At 41.5% G+C, this 15,551-nt stretch overlaps 2 protein-coding genes and 1 long non-coding RNA gene across 4 annotated transcripts; 1 reads left to right on the top strand and 2 right to left on the bottom strand.

The window, feature by feature from the left end:
* Positions 1-4: 4 nt before the first annotated feature.
* On the bottom strand, positions 5-2,015 carry LOC306694261. Of its 2 annotated transcripts, none has more exons than XR_013767040.1 (4): positions 1,836-2,015; positions 1,033-1,530; positions 771-923; positions 5-687 (listed from the first exon to the last, which is right to left on the bottom strand). It is a non-coding gene; the product is annotated as an uncharacterized lncRNA (long non-coding RNA). The 2 variants fall into 2 exon arrangements; XR_013767041.1 differs by having other exon boundaries at positions 1,033-1,525.
* Positions 2,016-2,285: 270 nt separating this feature from the next.
* On the bottom strand, positions 2,286-11,321 carry slc5a8l (solute carrier family 5 member 8, like). The gene is made up of 15 exons (XM_079185758.1): positions 10,626-11,321; positions 10,202-10,267; positions 9,919-9,970; positions 9,535-9,602; positions 9,054-9,208; positions 8,631-8,771; positions 8,417-8,546; positions 8,212-8,300; positions 7,830-7,942; positions 4,787-4,854; positions 4,595-4,681; positions 4,279-4,472; positions 3,524-3,633; positions 3,317-3,402; positions 2,286-3,204 (listed from the first exon to the last, which is right to left on the bottom strand). The coding sequence occupies exons 1-15, from the start codon at positions 10,977-10,979 to the stop codon at positions 3,097-3,099; spliced, it is 1,821 nt and encodes a 606-aa protein (XP_079041884.1). The 5' UTR covers positions 10,980-11,321; the 3' UTR covers positions 2,286-3,096.
* A 1,742-nt stretch (positions 11,322-13,063) lies between these two features.
* Positions 13,064-13,776, top strand: tshba (thyroid stimulating hormone subunit beta a; the record flags this gene model as incomplete). The annotated part of the gene is made up of 2 exons (XM_079156562.1): positions 13,064-13,225; positions 13,498-13,776. The coding sequence occupies 2 exons, from the start codon at positions 13,064-13,066 to the stop codon at positions 13,774-13,776; spliced, it is 441 nt and encodes a 146-aa protein (XP_079012688.1).
* Positions 13,777-15,551: the final 1,775 nt, after the last annotated feature.

The raw sequence follows: 15,551 nt of genomic DNA, 5'->3' as shown, positions 1-15,551 counted from the left end.
TCAGATAGACAGTTATCATAATAGACAGGTTCAGATGTTCATTTTGCAACTGTGTTAACATACATATACAGCACTGTTAAAGATCCAATAGACAGTATTAATGATAGCATGCCAATTTATTTCTTAACATGCGTAGGAAGTAGTGTTATGAATCAGTTAAACTGTTGTTTACCACAGAAAGATTTAGTTCATATTCCAGCTTTTTGTTGGGTTCGGAGGACAGTTAAGAGTTTCTTGTAGTGCTGTCGTGTTGTATGATTTATCTTTACTGCTGTTCACATGCAATCTAATTTTTTCTGCACAAGTTCATATTGTTGGTGTCAGAAATGGTTCATTTATGTATTACTAACTTAATATATTCACGTTTCCTAATATTGACAGTGATATAAGTAAATAAAATGTTCAAATCGATCAGCATTGTCTTTGTTTGAATGTTCTCCTCTCTGCCGTCAGCCTCTCATGAAGAATTTAGATGTCACAGGGCTAAATCGTACTAATTAGTGGAAAATAAGAAGCGCAGAAGGAGACATCTCCGACTGTGGGAGCTCCCTCCTCCTTAGTGAAGGAACTGGAGATGAAATTGAGACTGGTCTCCTGGGACTGTTGGCACGTTGTCGTATATTGGATGGCCGTCATAAAGTCCTCCAGAAATGACAAGTGTGTCATCGTCTGCCACAAATTCATCTGCTGAAAATGAAATAGGCATTTTTAATTGCCAGTGATAGACAAAATATTATTTCCTGGCTGCATGCTGAAGGGGAAGTCCTTACCCGTGTCACCAGTGTTGTTTAGAGGTTGATGCAAGTATTGTATTTTATATTTGCATCTGTGGAACATGAACACAACCACTGCCAGGGCAAACACTCCAAGTACAACGCTGAAGACGATGGTCATGCTCTTTTCTGAAATGTTTAGTCTCGAACCTTGTAACACAGCAAAAGAAGGAACAAATGAAAGTCATTCACGCGAGTTAAACTATCAACTTGCATCGCGTAATCAAATCATGAATACAAACTGAAGCCTGATGCTTACCTTGTGTGGTTGTGTCTGCTGAACCTGAGGTTGTGTTGACAGTGTGAGATGAATTTGCAGTTGTGATCACTGTAGTATCCGGTGTACTTATGTAACCTCCTGTGGTTGACAGTGTTGTCAGAGCAGTAGATGTAGGAGTGCCCGGTGTCGTGGTCGTCGATGTCGTACTATTAGTTAGAGGAGTCACGGTGGTTGCTGACTGAGGAGTCTGGAGAGGACTTGTGCCCTCAGGTGTAGCCGCTGTAGCGTTGGTGAAGGTGCCATTGTCCCGGGTCGTGCTGGTGAAAGGAGTCGTGTCCTCCGTCGAGTTTGAGAAGACAGTCGTGCGTCCAGTATAGTTAGATGAAGATAGCGTTGTTGCTGTGAGCGTCATGTTTGAATCAGGGGTTGTTACTGTTGGCGTGTTATCCGTCTGTGTTTGTGCCACAGCAAAAGGAATGGCCAGAAGGTAACAAGCCAGGGTAGCAAAGAGGGTGTCCATGGCCATTTAGTTCTGTACTGGGAAACAAAACACAGGCTGAAAAACACTTGAATACATACATGTATGTTCCCCTAACGTCTGTGCAGTGAAAACAATACCCTAAACATTGTGTTTGACCTTTTACTAGTAGGTCATATGCGTTACATGAACAGACCTGCTGCAGGACAATAACTTCAGACACACTAAACATGACTGTGTACACACAACTCTGATCTTTTGTAGTTACGTCAGTGGAAACTTTTCTAATCTCCCTTCCAAGGGAGAGTTTAACTAAGGGGGGGGGGGGACCGTGAATAGGAAGTAAATGACAGATCTGGCTCACCTTGTTTTGTTCGTATAAACAGAGACTCGGTTCACTTCCCTGACAGCGAGTCTGCCTCCATGTCACTGCCGACTCCTCACTTCCTGGGAAGCTGGACCAGCTCATGCTGGTTTGCTGGCAAAGTGGCAGGAGAAAGTGGGCAGGCCACTTCTTTGTGAACTTCCTCTATTGTATGTTTCCAAGGAGACAAAGGACACAGCTATTACCTAGACCAAAGCTCAATCTCTCTCTCTCTCTCTCTCTCTCTCTCTCTCTCTCTCCCCCCTCCTCCTTCGTGTTCAGTTCAAATAGATTTTACAGCCCTGAGTGGAAGACAAGCTGCATTGCCAAAGCATTAACTACACTTTCATTTTATTCCCTCTCACAAACATACAGAGGTCATAATAGAGCCGCTGGAGTCTTCTGTGCTGAATGTGTGTACGTTGTCCATTCAATCAAACATGGTTGAACTTTGTACAAATTATTTATTAACAAGTAGAATTTATGACTAATTCATACAGGTAGTTCATAAAGATTGCACAATTTCCAGATATAAATAACTAGGCACCAAACATATACTCAAAAACAAATGGCCATTGTTCCTTTAATACAGTAATGCCATCACACGTATTGTAAAATATCAGACAGTATTATAGTGGGCCTGTCATGAAATAAATGGAGGGCAGTGCTCAGAATATACAGCTAGCTGCCGCTGGCAGGGAGAACAATTGAACAAAGAGCGATAGTAGACAAGTTGCCACATTGCAGCTCAACAGGAAATGGGAGCAGCTCAGTCACTGGAGCAAAAGATGTGGCAACCTTGTCTTATTTTAAAAGCTCTTTTCCTTATTGCTCTGATGAATACCTCGACAGCTGAAATGTCTTGGGTTTCATTAAATGATTCAAATGTTCCACCAAATGTTGCAGAACATTCTTCCGTATATTTCTTTTTTTTCTGTTGTTTGGGCACCTCAGTAGGGTAGCAACATAAATGGGCAAGCTTTTGAATTTAAATGATGTTCTATTAAAGTTCTGTTTTAGTTGTCAAGCTCTTTTTTAATTTAAAATCCAAATTGATTTGAGCAGCATGTTTCAAACGCATCATAATTCATGTCAACATAAATAGGCTTACAGCAATAATGAAGTTACAATTGTTTGCACCAAATGCACCACAGGGAGGTAGCAGCAGAACAACTGTGAGTTGTCATCTGTATGTTAATAGAAAACAATTGCATTAAAATGTCTCCACGAAGACAAAAAAGAACGTATCGATATCGCAGCGTTACAGTTTGGTGGCAACATCTTTACTCATCGGGTCAAAGTCTTTGAATGTTGAGTCGTCAGCTTTCAAATGAAAGTCTGCTGCAGCCTTTTCTGTGACGTCTGAAGCCTGTAGTGGGTTGAGAACAAAACATTAATAACGGGACAAAATCTACACAATCTACATGTAATATATCCTTAATTTACTACCTATTATCTAACAAAAGGGGTCAGTCTCCTACCTCTGATTTACTACAGCAACTGAAGCAGATCAGGTCACTCATCTTCACAAACAGGTCAGGGTTCCTTTTTTCTTGCTTGCATCCCCCTAAAAAGAAATAGAGACATATTCTCACTGTTGTATGGTAGATTTAGACTATAATATTACATTATGTAGATCATTAATGTGTGTCTACCGTGGAAGTAGAGGTTAGTATATAATGCCTCACCTGTGATCATGCTCACCAGCAGGCCACACACGATTGTGGTCAGAGTACCCAAGAGAGACAGGTAGAGGTAGGACAGAGAGTACCAGGAGTCTGCCAGAGGTGGCCTCACACTGACACACGAAAGAAAATCATTTTAGTCATCGTCCTCCTGCCACTCTACACATGTTACACCAACATGATCGCCACTGCTTTCTGATGATATGCTGTATGAAGCCAGGCTGCATATTCAGTGACTTTACGATGATATCAAACAGAGAAAAAAAAACAGCAAATCATCACATATTTGGCATTTGAGCTTGATAAGAAAAAAATTACCTGAGGAATTATTTGCTTATTAAAATGTTCTGTCAATGGACTAATCAGTTACCATAATAAACCAATTTCTGCAATTCAGGTTTACAAATACAGCGAGACAGCGTTTTTTGGCTCCTCTCTCTGTGGAAATGGAATACATTTTAAAGCCCATAAAAATAATCTATTTCTGAAATGTGGTCCAGAAAAGCAGCTGGGTGCAGCAGATTTGATTAAGTTTAATGAAGTGTGTGTTTATAGTGATATAGCATTGGAGCATTCGTATGGCAGCAACATCTATTCATTTTTACTGTAAAAGTGTATTAAGTTTCTACTTTTCCTGATGAATTGACTTATAGAATAAAGTCTTTTGAATGATTTTTGTAGTTTTTATTAATGTGCTATGACCACATGATGTGTTTGACAGCAGATGGAGCGTTTTCATTAGATGTAAAGTGACTCACTCAGCCTGTGAGGTCATAGTCACTGCACTGGTCCACGGAGCTGTCGTTGTGTAGTTCTGGCCCATTGTGCTGTTGCAGCCCGCAGTGCTGACTTGGAGAGGATTTGTCTTTTCACTTGTCGGTGGGAAAACCTGGCCTCCAATCCCCACCCACAGGGTCAACACCAGACCGAGGATCATTCCCACAAGTCCTCCCTGCAATGTAAATATGGCTGCAGGCAAATACTTCCTGGATGTGTCACAGTGGTATTGGCGAGATGTCTTTGTCAGAGGGTGTTGCTGTGCAAGTGAATGTTCCAGAAAAAGAAAATACTCACTATTGAATTGGATGTGCGGAATAGCATGCCCAATAGGTAAAGACCGAGTAGAGGCCCGCTGATCATGCCAAATATGGAGAGAGCTGCCTGAAAACAGAAAGCCATCAGGAGGCTTGTAGTTCCTATTACTCAGCTCTGGAAGGTGCTGTAGAGCAATAACAGACTGCAGTCCTATCAGTGAATGGTGGTTACCTGCAAAACGTCTCCCATCACTGAAGCAACTCCAGCCATCCCAATACACAGGGCACCGAAGAACACACCTGGGGGATGTTAAACATTATCAACAGACAGGATTTAATCACAAACAGCCTGCAGAGCCAAATGTTCTTCGGTGCAAATTGTGCGGCAGGTCAGCTAAATGTTGTTCTCAATGTGATAGATTTAGTGGTAGATGCCACTCAGGTCTGAATTTTGTATAGTAAAATAGTGATTTTTGGGCTCAATGTGCTTCAACCCTCCTGTTATGTTCCGGGTCAAATCACTACCCCACCTGTGCGAGAAATAAAGATACTATTTTGACTTTGATGGGAACCTTTTATTTTCCCGCGGGAAAACTCCGCCCACACTTAGCAGGAGAAAGCAGGGCGAAACATACAAAATGGTTGCTTGGGAGTCCTTCCAACATTACACACTGCACATACAACACAGCAGCTTACTAGGACAACATGAGCAACAGAAACAAAAGGATAGGACAGCCCTGGAGGCTCTGGAGCACATCCTTGATCACGACAGTGAAATAGAGGAGGATGTGTCTGAAGATGAAGACCATCTTGAGGTCAATGCAGATTATAATGGTGCTGATTATGAACCATCAGATGAGGAAACTGATATACCTGTTCCTCCAAGCGAGACATTTGTGTCAAAATGTTTTGAAATACAGTGTTCATCCTCACCCGACACACGTCAGCCAAGACTGTCTAACGCAAATATTATAAAGACAGTGCCAACATGTATTTGCACAAAGCACGCCGTGACGACATGTCACTGTGTGACACACACACACACACCTCGCTCATTGTGCTCATCTCTTGTTAATTTTTGTAAATGTCTGTTTCTTAACACTATAAGTAAACATAAGTAAAGTTTACTTTCAATACAAATCCTTCTGACTCATTTGGCTTGATTTTGAGTGAGCGGGTCAATATGACCCTGAACAGCAGAGGTGTCTCATCTCCATTTATCTACATCACCCCATGAAAAAAATAAAGTTTCAAAATGTAAAAGAAATTTTGAAAAAAATACATGTTATGGTAGACTAATGCAATTTACATCTAGGTTTTTCCAATGTACCTAAAAAATAGTTTGAACATGTATTTTTCATTAAAACGAGTGAGTTATCCTCATTGAACTATGATCTATGGAGGGGGGAATAACTTCATTCCACTAAATACTGATTGAATTGTTAGTAAGGGTGTTGGTGATGAGGTACAAACTATATTTATTAGGATTTTTTGGTTTCTGACAGCTTTTGGATGATTAAACATGCACCGGGTCATATTGACCCGCGAACACCATGGCTGTAAGAAACGAACATAACCGAAGGGTTAAAAAGACATCTTGACTTGCTGTTGCAGGGTATCTGCCAGTCTTGAGAAGTCTGTAAAAAGCATTGAATTCAGTTTTTTAAAAGCCTTAAGAAAAGTCCTAAATATTTTCATAGGCAGTAATCATAGTTCTAAAATATTTTGTATCCGATTGCAGGCTGCTGGGAGCCGTTAAACATACGTAGACTAAAAGTAGGATAGTTTCTACAGTGGACTCGCACACAGGAGACAGATCGATCCTTTTCATGACGTCTCCATTAGCGCTATAAGACCTATAGTGAGTACTGTCACTTCTGCTGGCTACAGTAGCTTTGAAGCTTATTGTCCCGTAACAGGCAAGTGTCAGCTTTAGCAAAACCTTAAATGACATGAATCATTTCAACCCTTCTATTATCATCGGCGACCCCATTTCATGTTTAACGTCCCGAAATAAGTGCTTGATATCTTATTTAATGATTCTTCCTAATTTAATGTGAACAACTGGGTTGTAGTTTCAATGTCTTGTACGCATTTTGTACACATCAGTGTATAAACGTCTAAAAGTTTGTACAGCAGCCTTCCAAACCATTTCTCCTGGTGCCCTGTTTGCTCTTCTTTTTACTCTGTCTCCATTGAAATTGACCTCTAAACAAAGCTTTTCTGCCAATGATGTTTAGTCACAGCTCTTTTACAGCGACAGTGACAGAATGTGTCTGAGACTGAGGATGACGTTGAAGAGGACCCTGATTACGAGGCTTCCTCCTCTGGCGAGAATGAGACCGCTGGGGTTGACCCTCCTGCTGTCTCTCAACCACCAGCAGATTCTGCTCTCTCTTCATGTCCAAAAGTGGACACGTTATCATGTTCCCTCCCACCACTTGAACTGAATTTGGACAGCTGGAAAGACTTGGATGTGACCCACTGAAAAAGCGTGCGTTGGGTCGGTCATTTTTTTTGCAAGAGCGTCCAAATCAAATGCTGACACTATTTAGGACAATATTGTCTCCGAAGACTTTCTGTGTTTTCTCCTGTGTCATACGCTTTGTGACAAACTCGCAGCAGCTCACGTTGTATCGAACAAGGGGGTCCAGCACTGAGGAATGTCTGGTTATATTTCGTGGCCGCTGTTCCAAAAAACAATATATACCAAACAAACGGGAGAAACGCGGTGTGAAAGCACTGTCCAACATAACATGTTGTAATCACAAAGGGACTGTTCTATTTAACATCTGGGACTACTCTGTAATGATTAGAACATTGTGAATTTGTTTGAATGCATAATGGAGTTACGCCCTTGATCTTATCATCCCACATGATTTTTACTTCTTGCTTGAAGAAAAACTCTACACAAATAAGGATTTCATTTTGTCGTTGGGCTATCTAGTGTTAACCAGTTCTGATCATGTCGTAACTCGCACAGTGGAACTGGAAGCACTTTTAACTACCGCTAGAATAAAAAGATGAGATAGCAATTATCTTAGTGTCTGCTGGTATCTTGTGAACTTCAAGGAGTCATACTGTGCGATGATTACTGTTGTAGTTATCGTCAGAATGTGCAGTGAGCTCGGTAATCAATGAGATAGGGAAAGGTTTTATGGAAGAGCGTTCTTCAGAACTGTCTTTCTTCAGTGTTAGTTTGTCCCTCAGAACGTTCTGTTTCTCTAAAGCCTGCTCATTCTTGGGCGACTGTGAAAGTGTTTTGTTAAACTTACTCAGGCCCATGTTCATCCAGTACACCTGCTTCTCTGAGAGGTTTTTGCACACTGGAAGAATAAAGTCTTCCACAGTGACAGCAACAAGAGCGTTAATGCTGGAAGACACCGTGCTGAAAAACAAACAGTAAGCTATTAAGTCTTTGCACAGAGCAGGAAGACTGATGCATGTGAATGGCAGATCATAGATTACAGATAGGATTAGTGTCAGGTAGCCGGCAGATGACGTGGACTTTTCACAATAAGTCACATAACCCAGGTATTGTCAGCTCATTCTTTCCTTACTATTATACCTTATCTACAAGATCATTTCCCTAGCAAACACAGGCCATTTTGTTCTGATTTAAAATAATGTAATTTCCTTGTTCGCCTCGGGCCTCACCTGAGGGTACCACTGTATGCGGCAGCCACAAACAAGCCGGGGATTCCTGGGTAATCTGCCAAAATATCCATCACAAGGTAGGGCAGCATCTGGTTTGCAAACATAAGCGAATCGTAGGTTTCACAATAATACTTTGTTACACAAAAAACAGAATGATGATGATGATGATGATGATGAGTAAACAGACAATTACAGCTGCAGGTACCTGGTCGTAGGTGCTTATATCCCCGTTTGTAAATGGGTCACAGTTCTTGTAAATGGAGAACATGGTGAGGCCAGAAAACACAGCCAGACTCACAGTTACCCACAAGCCAACCATGTTCACGTACAACGACCTGAGAGACAAAAAGAAGACTTGTCGGTGCACGGGCCGTGACTCACAGCCAGTAAGGTTGGCATTGCATTGCAGGAATGCTTACATCTTGGCATGTCTCAGGGTTTTGCAGGAGATGTAGCGTTGCACCTGGGACTGGTTGATTGAGTAGATAGACACCCACATGACGCTGCCACCGACTATGATGGTCCAGAAGCTATGTCGCTTCAGAGGATCTGGGTCAAAACTGATGAAAGTGAACAGGATGTGAATGCGTTGAATGTTTGGGGACATCAACGGCACAAACGCAGTGTGAGAGGACACTTTCAAAGGCAAAATCAGAATTGATATTACATTTTCTCGATAATTTCCAGTGAATCTCCCGTCCTTGTACACTGAAGCGTTTACAGGGAACAATTATAGGAAAGTTAAGTTAATTCGTTTTTATGTAGCTGCAAACTAATTGATCTGATTAATTAAACAGACGAACATCAAATACGATCTGTCACAACTCTGCCTGTGAACATACTCAAACGCCTCTAGTCGGCCTCCTTGGCCGGCGTCCTCCCAAATCTTCGTCAGGCCTCCCTGCAGTACAGCTCCTCTGGCTATAACGGCCACAAAACCTGCCAGCATGATCACCATCTGTATCACGTCCGTCCAGATTACTGCTTTCAGACCGCCCTGAAACAAAATGTATGTTGGAGCCAGCTTATCATTTCCAAGTATACTTCCAATTTAAAGCTAGATGAGGCTTGTGATGTTAAAATGTGTACAGTTATGCCTTGTCATGCAGAGAATAACTTGCATTAGTTTCACAAGCATATCAGACGTGGATGCTGATATTTAAGTGTAATATCATAACGAACAGTTTGAAATATGCATTCATGCTTGGACTTGAGGATTTCAGTCTATGTTTGCATGCATTATAGACCTCTTGTAAACTTTTGGGTACGCAGATCATTCGTTCAATACAATACATCATATTTTTTAGAATGCACAATACCAACCAAAGTGCAGTAGAGGATGCACACCGCTCCTGTAGCCACCAGCACTCCCCAGAGATCAAGTCCTGTGACTGTGAAATTACAAAAGAAAAGCTCCGTTATGATTTCAAAATAAACCTATTGAGACGTAACAACGTGTGACAGTGTTAGTAACTTCAAGCCAAAGTCTCCATAACCTAAAGCGATGAATTTCCACTTCATTTAAAAGAAAAACACATCTGGTCACTTCTTTTGTTTTAGGGTCAACCTGTCTTTAAGACAAACACGAGAGAAGGACACATGGCGAAAGAAATCAAAAATAACACAGGTATCTCTGGAAGACTATAGCGTCATATAAAGTACTATTTATACATAGTTGTTGCAAGAACAGCCCTTGTATAGACTCACTTTGATTTAGTGCAAGAGCAGGAGCATAGATGACCAAACCGGTATAGAGGACCTGAAAACAGATGGCACCATTAGCTGATTAGGTGGAAGCACAACAATCATGTGATTCATATTAATCTTGGTATCTAGAATGTTTCATAAAGTCAAACGGGCCGGCTTTTTACCATGTTACATATACCATGTCAATTATAGATGAGTGTTCCATTCTTCATGGTTTTGTACGTTTAGTTTGAATTATCTAAGTACAAAAATCAGTTGAATATTTAGAGCACGTTTTAGTTACCGTCTGTACGATGTACATCGAGGTCCCAATTAACCGAATGGGCCGGCTGAAGCGCATCTCCAGGTACTAGGAATGAAAGCAGAAACAGTCAGACATCATTAAACTGTTTCCACACATTGGTTCGGTTTGTACATCCACAAAATATAAAAGGCGTTTGTTTATTGCTTTGTATTTCTCTGTTTTTAACTCCAACGTAGGCACACCTTTTGAAGGAAATACTTTTACAGCAGTTGGATTCTGTACAGCATTTTATAGCCATTCAACCAAGATCACTTTAAATCGACTATACTGGACGTATCATTAGCCACATTGTCTTGTAAAAGTCATGTATTTCTGTTAGCATGCTTGCTTTGTTGGTGTTTACATTTGAAGTTATTTGGTGCAGCACCATAATAATCACGTACAGTCTGTGACATTTCCTCACCTCATATGCGCTGGTGATCCCCAGCCTGTAGAAAAGCGGGACGAAGATCTCGGCAGTGATTGTCGACATGATGGCATAGGAGAAGCCGAAGAGCCAGAAGGCAGCTCCGAACCGGTAGGCCTCAGTAGGTGTGCCAATGACTGTGATGCCAGACATGAAGCTGGCAGTGAGCGACATGGCAACTGGCACAGCCGTCATTTGCCGTCCACCCAGCAAGAACTCAGCGCTGCTGGTCTCCTTACGGGTCCGGATGGCCTGGAAAAGGCCGATGCCCGCTGCCAACAAAATTGCTCCGACAAACACCACATAATCCCACACAGAGAAAGTGGCCACTGGACCACCTGTACCAACCATTGCTCAGTTCAGTTTCCAAACACTTCTCTTCTCTCTGAACTGTTGTTAAGGACGCTTCTGTATTACCTTAACTCCAGTTGTACATATACCAATAAGAGCAAAGATTAACACTGAAGACTGACTGCTTTTCAGTGCATTTCAGACTTGGTCAACTGTGAAACGTGTGAAAATCAGCTGCACTCATATTCAAAAGTTTCAAACCTTCAACAAAGAGAAGCAAAATCCAAGGAGTTCAGGGTTTCTATCAACCATGAGAGTCGCTCCGACTGCAGTAGAAGAATGAGATACTTCAACCACTGAATATCTTCTGCAATTGTCAGCAGTCCGATGTTTTCGGTAGACTATAAAGATTAGTTAACTTTAGTTAATAATCCATCAAGGACGCACGGTTACAGTCAGCTGTAATTTCAGGGATTGTAAAAGATCCTGAGGTTTGTTTGGAGACCTGTTAGATGTGTCCATTCTCATCTAGGAGGGGTCTTTACATAACTCCCAAGTTACTCAGTATGAGTGTTGTATCGTAAGGAATTTCAGCAGGCAGGGCAGGTTCAACCTTTATGCTTGTCACTTTGGGTGATGTGATTACCATTGCTTTACTTGGCACATCTCTATCTTTGATTATCATTCCAGCGGTTTATAGGGAAGCATGTCATTTCTACTATGGTAAAAACAAATAGAGAAATAGTAGGTGTAAGCCACAGGGACATTAATGTCAGCACAATGGATAAGCATCATTAATTGTAATTGAATGAATGGAGATTTTATGGTTGATTTCCTTCAAGTCACCCTTGAAGAGAAAATCAGCTCCAGTCAAATCTTAGAAAGTTAATGTAAAATGGCACATGTTAATGTTTGTGAAGGGGAGGAAGACCTGGGGAGAAGCTGTAGGAGGTGCTAAAACGGACAAAGACTGAGCTTACACTCACTCACTGCATTCTGATATTCTCTGGATGCATTGTTCCTATTCATTAATAGACTTTATTGCACACTATTAGAGAGCGACGGCACTTGAAATGAAAAGAAGATAATCTGTGCCGTGGGATGCAAGAACAATGTGCTTTTAGGAGTCTTGTTGAATTTTAAATAAAGAGGAGATATAAACAAATGACAGTTAAAACCAACTGCATGTTTCACAATTATCACCTAATTTATTGGAGAGACTTTGAATAGCCTCGACAATCATTAAACAAAAATAGAGATAAGGAAATCCCTGCAGTCTTGCAGCGCTGGATAGAAAGTTGTACTTCTCACTTTTGATATCAAGGTACTAACTTGCCAGAAGCTTGGAGTCTGTGTCTGAAGAATTTGGTGTTTGAATGCTTGTTTGAATGTATGAATGCTTACGTCTGCTGCAGTCGTTTTTTAACATACGTACTTACTAGAAAAGCAGATTAGATAAACCTTTTCTGAATGTTTTCCACCAGTGTTCAGTACAAGTTAGGACTGTGACAGTTTGTGAAAATGTTGTGTGCACATTGCTATCTAGATTTCTAACCCACAATGCAAAAAGCATCTATGTGACATGCACATTCAGGAAGTGCATTGAAGTGTTTTGCTGCTTAAGACGTGTTTTTCTTCTTCAGTTAATTTTTACCCAAATAAGAGACAGATTAGGTTTGTTTTGGAAGATGACGTAAAAAGGTCTTTAGAAGATATGCATTCTTCCATGCACAAATTAAGCTTTTAGCTGCTCCATGATCCATTGCGTCAACCCCCTTGGTTATTGCATGGACTTTGTCCATGAAGGAAATCATTAATTCATGTCATCCACATAATGGACTTCACTTTCAGGTCTTCCTGTTCGTCACTGATAGAAGATAACTGCTACCTTGGATGCAGGTGGATTATAACATGTTTGCATAAATACTGGTCAGCAGGGATGATGTTCAGACTCACTGCACCATCGGGCCTGCAGGTGCCCCCATCTCTTGAGCAGGTGACCCACACATGCAGAAAGGGAACACATGATATTTAAGATACTAAACGTTTCATCCTCTCTGTTCTCTGGTTGTCAGTTCGTCTCTTGATCTTTACTTCCCATTCAGGTCCCACATTGACTGGGAAAAAACATTGCGTTGCTTAACATGGAGACTGCAGCGTTCACCTGCTGGCTCCTGTTTCTGCTGTTCAGCCCAGCTGTTCCCATGTGTTTTCCTACTGACTTCACCCTGTACGTGGAGAGGCCAGACTGTGACTACTGTGTTGCGATCAACACTACCATCTGCATGGGATTCTGCTACTCAAGGGTACGTATGTCCTAGATTGTCATTTGTTCCTTCAGATGGGAAAAAGAACACTGAAAAACCGTCATACAGAAAAATAACGGATGTGTAAGTTTATACCATGTTGTATATGCTTATTGAGAAGTTCACAGTTGTGTTCAAATCAAATAAAAAAACACTATTTTTGGGCCCATTTCTTTAAAGTTTTCAGTTGAAAACATGCCCGTAAATAAGGTTTTGTGTTCTTAGGAATTGAAAATGTATTGTTGATTGATGTGTTTGTCTCTGGTGAGCAGGACAGCAACATTAGGAATATAGTCGGCCCACGCTTCCTTATCCAGACAGGCTGTACCTATGACAAGGTGGAATACCGCGCAGCAATACTGCCCGGCTGTCCCATCGACTCCAACCCCGTCTTCACCTACCCGGTGGCCCTCAGCTGCCACTGTGGGGCCTGCAGGACTGACAGCGACGAGTGCGCGCAAAGGGCCAGCGGGGGCGGAGCTAGGTGTACCAAACCAGTGAGACGTGTCTACCCGTACCCTGGCCAGAGCACCTACATGACCCCTTTCTGATTTCTCTGTTGTCATCAGCTTGTTAAAGTTACTGAGCTGAAACTGCATGAACCGTGAATGTTTTGAAAAGAGACAAAGGTCATCCTTTAGCTTGTTATGGATACAGTGATAACTGTCCACGCTGTCTGCTCTGGTACTTGTTGTACCAGCCTTTTTAATTGTGCCTTTGTTACCCAGCGCGTCTGTGCTGCAGCTCTGCTTCTCAGTTTACAATGTGGGGGTTGATCCCGGTGTGCATTTTTGTCTGTGTCATTTTTTATCCTCCCGTACACTTGTGTGTGTCTGTGTGTGTGTGTGTGTGTGACTGCCTGACATATTATGTTTACTCTGACAGGGATTCTCTGAATGCAACCCAATTAAAGCTGAAGTCTCTAAATAGCTCTCTGACTAAGCTGTGCTTGACTTAATCACATCCTGAGTATATAGCTTTCTGTTTACGAAACACACACAAGGCCACTAGGCTCCACAATGTCACCCCAGGATATTTTCCTCAGCAGTCACTGTGGAAGGCACATGCTTGTTGACGCACCTCCTCTGATTAAATGGATTACCAGTGGGCCGCAAAGATCCGACACACAGCGCGCAAAAGAGTCACCAAACACCAGAATTACAGTGTGACTACGTTATCCGCTGAGTAATTTTGTCTCATCCCAGAGCTTATATGTGTAGTTTTCCATTCTCAAAGGGAATTTGGGAAGACAGCTGGAGCTTATTAATAGCACAGCAGTTCAGAGTGGGAGAATGTATCATGAGTTCATCATGTGGATCTCTGGGATATTGCTCTCTGCTTACATTATCCTACCGTATATTCTGTCAGTGACAGTTTCTATATTTAAGTGTCTCTGTGTTGATGAAAAAGCTATTGTGTTAGGACGGTCACTGTATGTAACTGAGCCCTATTGGTCTTATTTTGTTGGTTCTGCAGTTCTGACATCTTCTTGCATTTAGTAAAATAGAATAGAATAGAAAGCTGGTTAAAACATCAAATTTGAATGGATAGCACAAAGGGCAAGGATGATTCTCTGTCCCTCTTTTCATCAGTCAACAGGAGTGACCATCTACATTACTCCCCATATCAAGTTATGCCTTTGTGCCACTGATGCCTGACAGGATTCATGAAATGACGAACCTTGAAGCAACTTTGAGGAGGAGGTGTGGTCTTTGGGGTAGACATGAAACAAAACTAGATGAGTTCCAGCTCGCGGTATGGGGGAGGGGTGCAGATGAAAAAGCTGTTTGTAAACAGCTGAGTCACTATGACCTTGAGAGAAAGCTTGTACAACTTCTGACAACCCGACACTCTGTTTGACCTTGCAAAGTCAGCTGACAAAATGTCCATTCTGGGACTTTTTGTCCATCGTTTATGTCTTTGTGTATCAGTGTCAATGAGGCTTCGCTTCCTTTGACCCACTTGTGTTAAAATGAGGTTAATTTGATTAGATCAATGGTTTTATGTTTGTTAATATCTTAATTATAGTAATTATAGTAATCTTTTTTTTTTTAACTGAGCAAAGGAGGGCCATTTTTCCATCTCATGAATGAAAACCATGTCCTGGCTACAAAGCTCTACATGCTCGAGCATGGCTTTACTCATAAACCCGCATAACTGGAGGGTGAATTATGCTGTGAATTTTATACGAACACTTGAGCTAATATAACTCTAAAATCATCAGACTGGTATGGCACAATGATTTGAATCGCCCAGCTGAAATTCCCTGTATGTGGTGTTTTGAAAACCCTAACACCCAAATGGAAAAAAAACAGTGGATGAAATG

Source organism: Pholis gunnellus (genome assembly GCF_910591455.1).
Source record: "Pholis gunnellus genome assembly, chromosome: 3".
In the NCBI taxonomy this organism is placed as follows: Eukaryota; Metazoa; Chordata; class Actinopteri; order Perciformes; family Pholidae; genus Pholis; species Pholis gunnellus.
The sequence above is the reverse complement of the archived record's forward strand: the minus strand, read 5'-3'. Positions and strand labels throughout refer to the sequence as shown.

Coding starts and splice junctions, on each gene's coding strand:
- slc5a8l (XM_079185758.1), bottom strand. CDS start 10,979: ATGGTTGGTACAGGTGGTCCAGTGGCCACTTTCTCTGTGTGGGATTAT. Junction 9,971..10,201: donor CGATGTACATCGTACAGACG/GTAACTAAAACG, acceptor ATCTGTTTTCAG/GTCCTCTATACCGGTTTGGT. Junction 3,205..3,316: donor GTTGCTGTAGTAAATCAGAG/GTAGGAGACTGA, acceptor AACCCACTACAG/GCTTCAGACGTCACAGAAAA.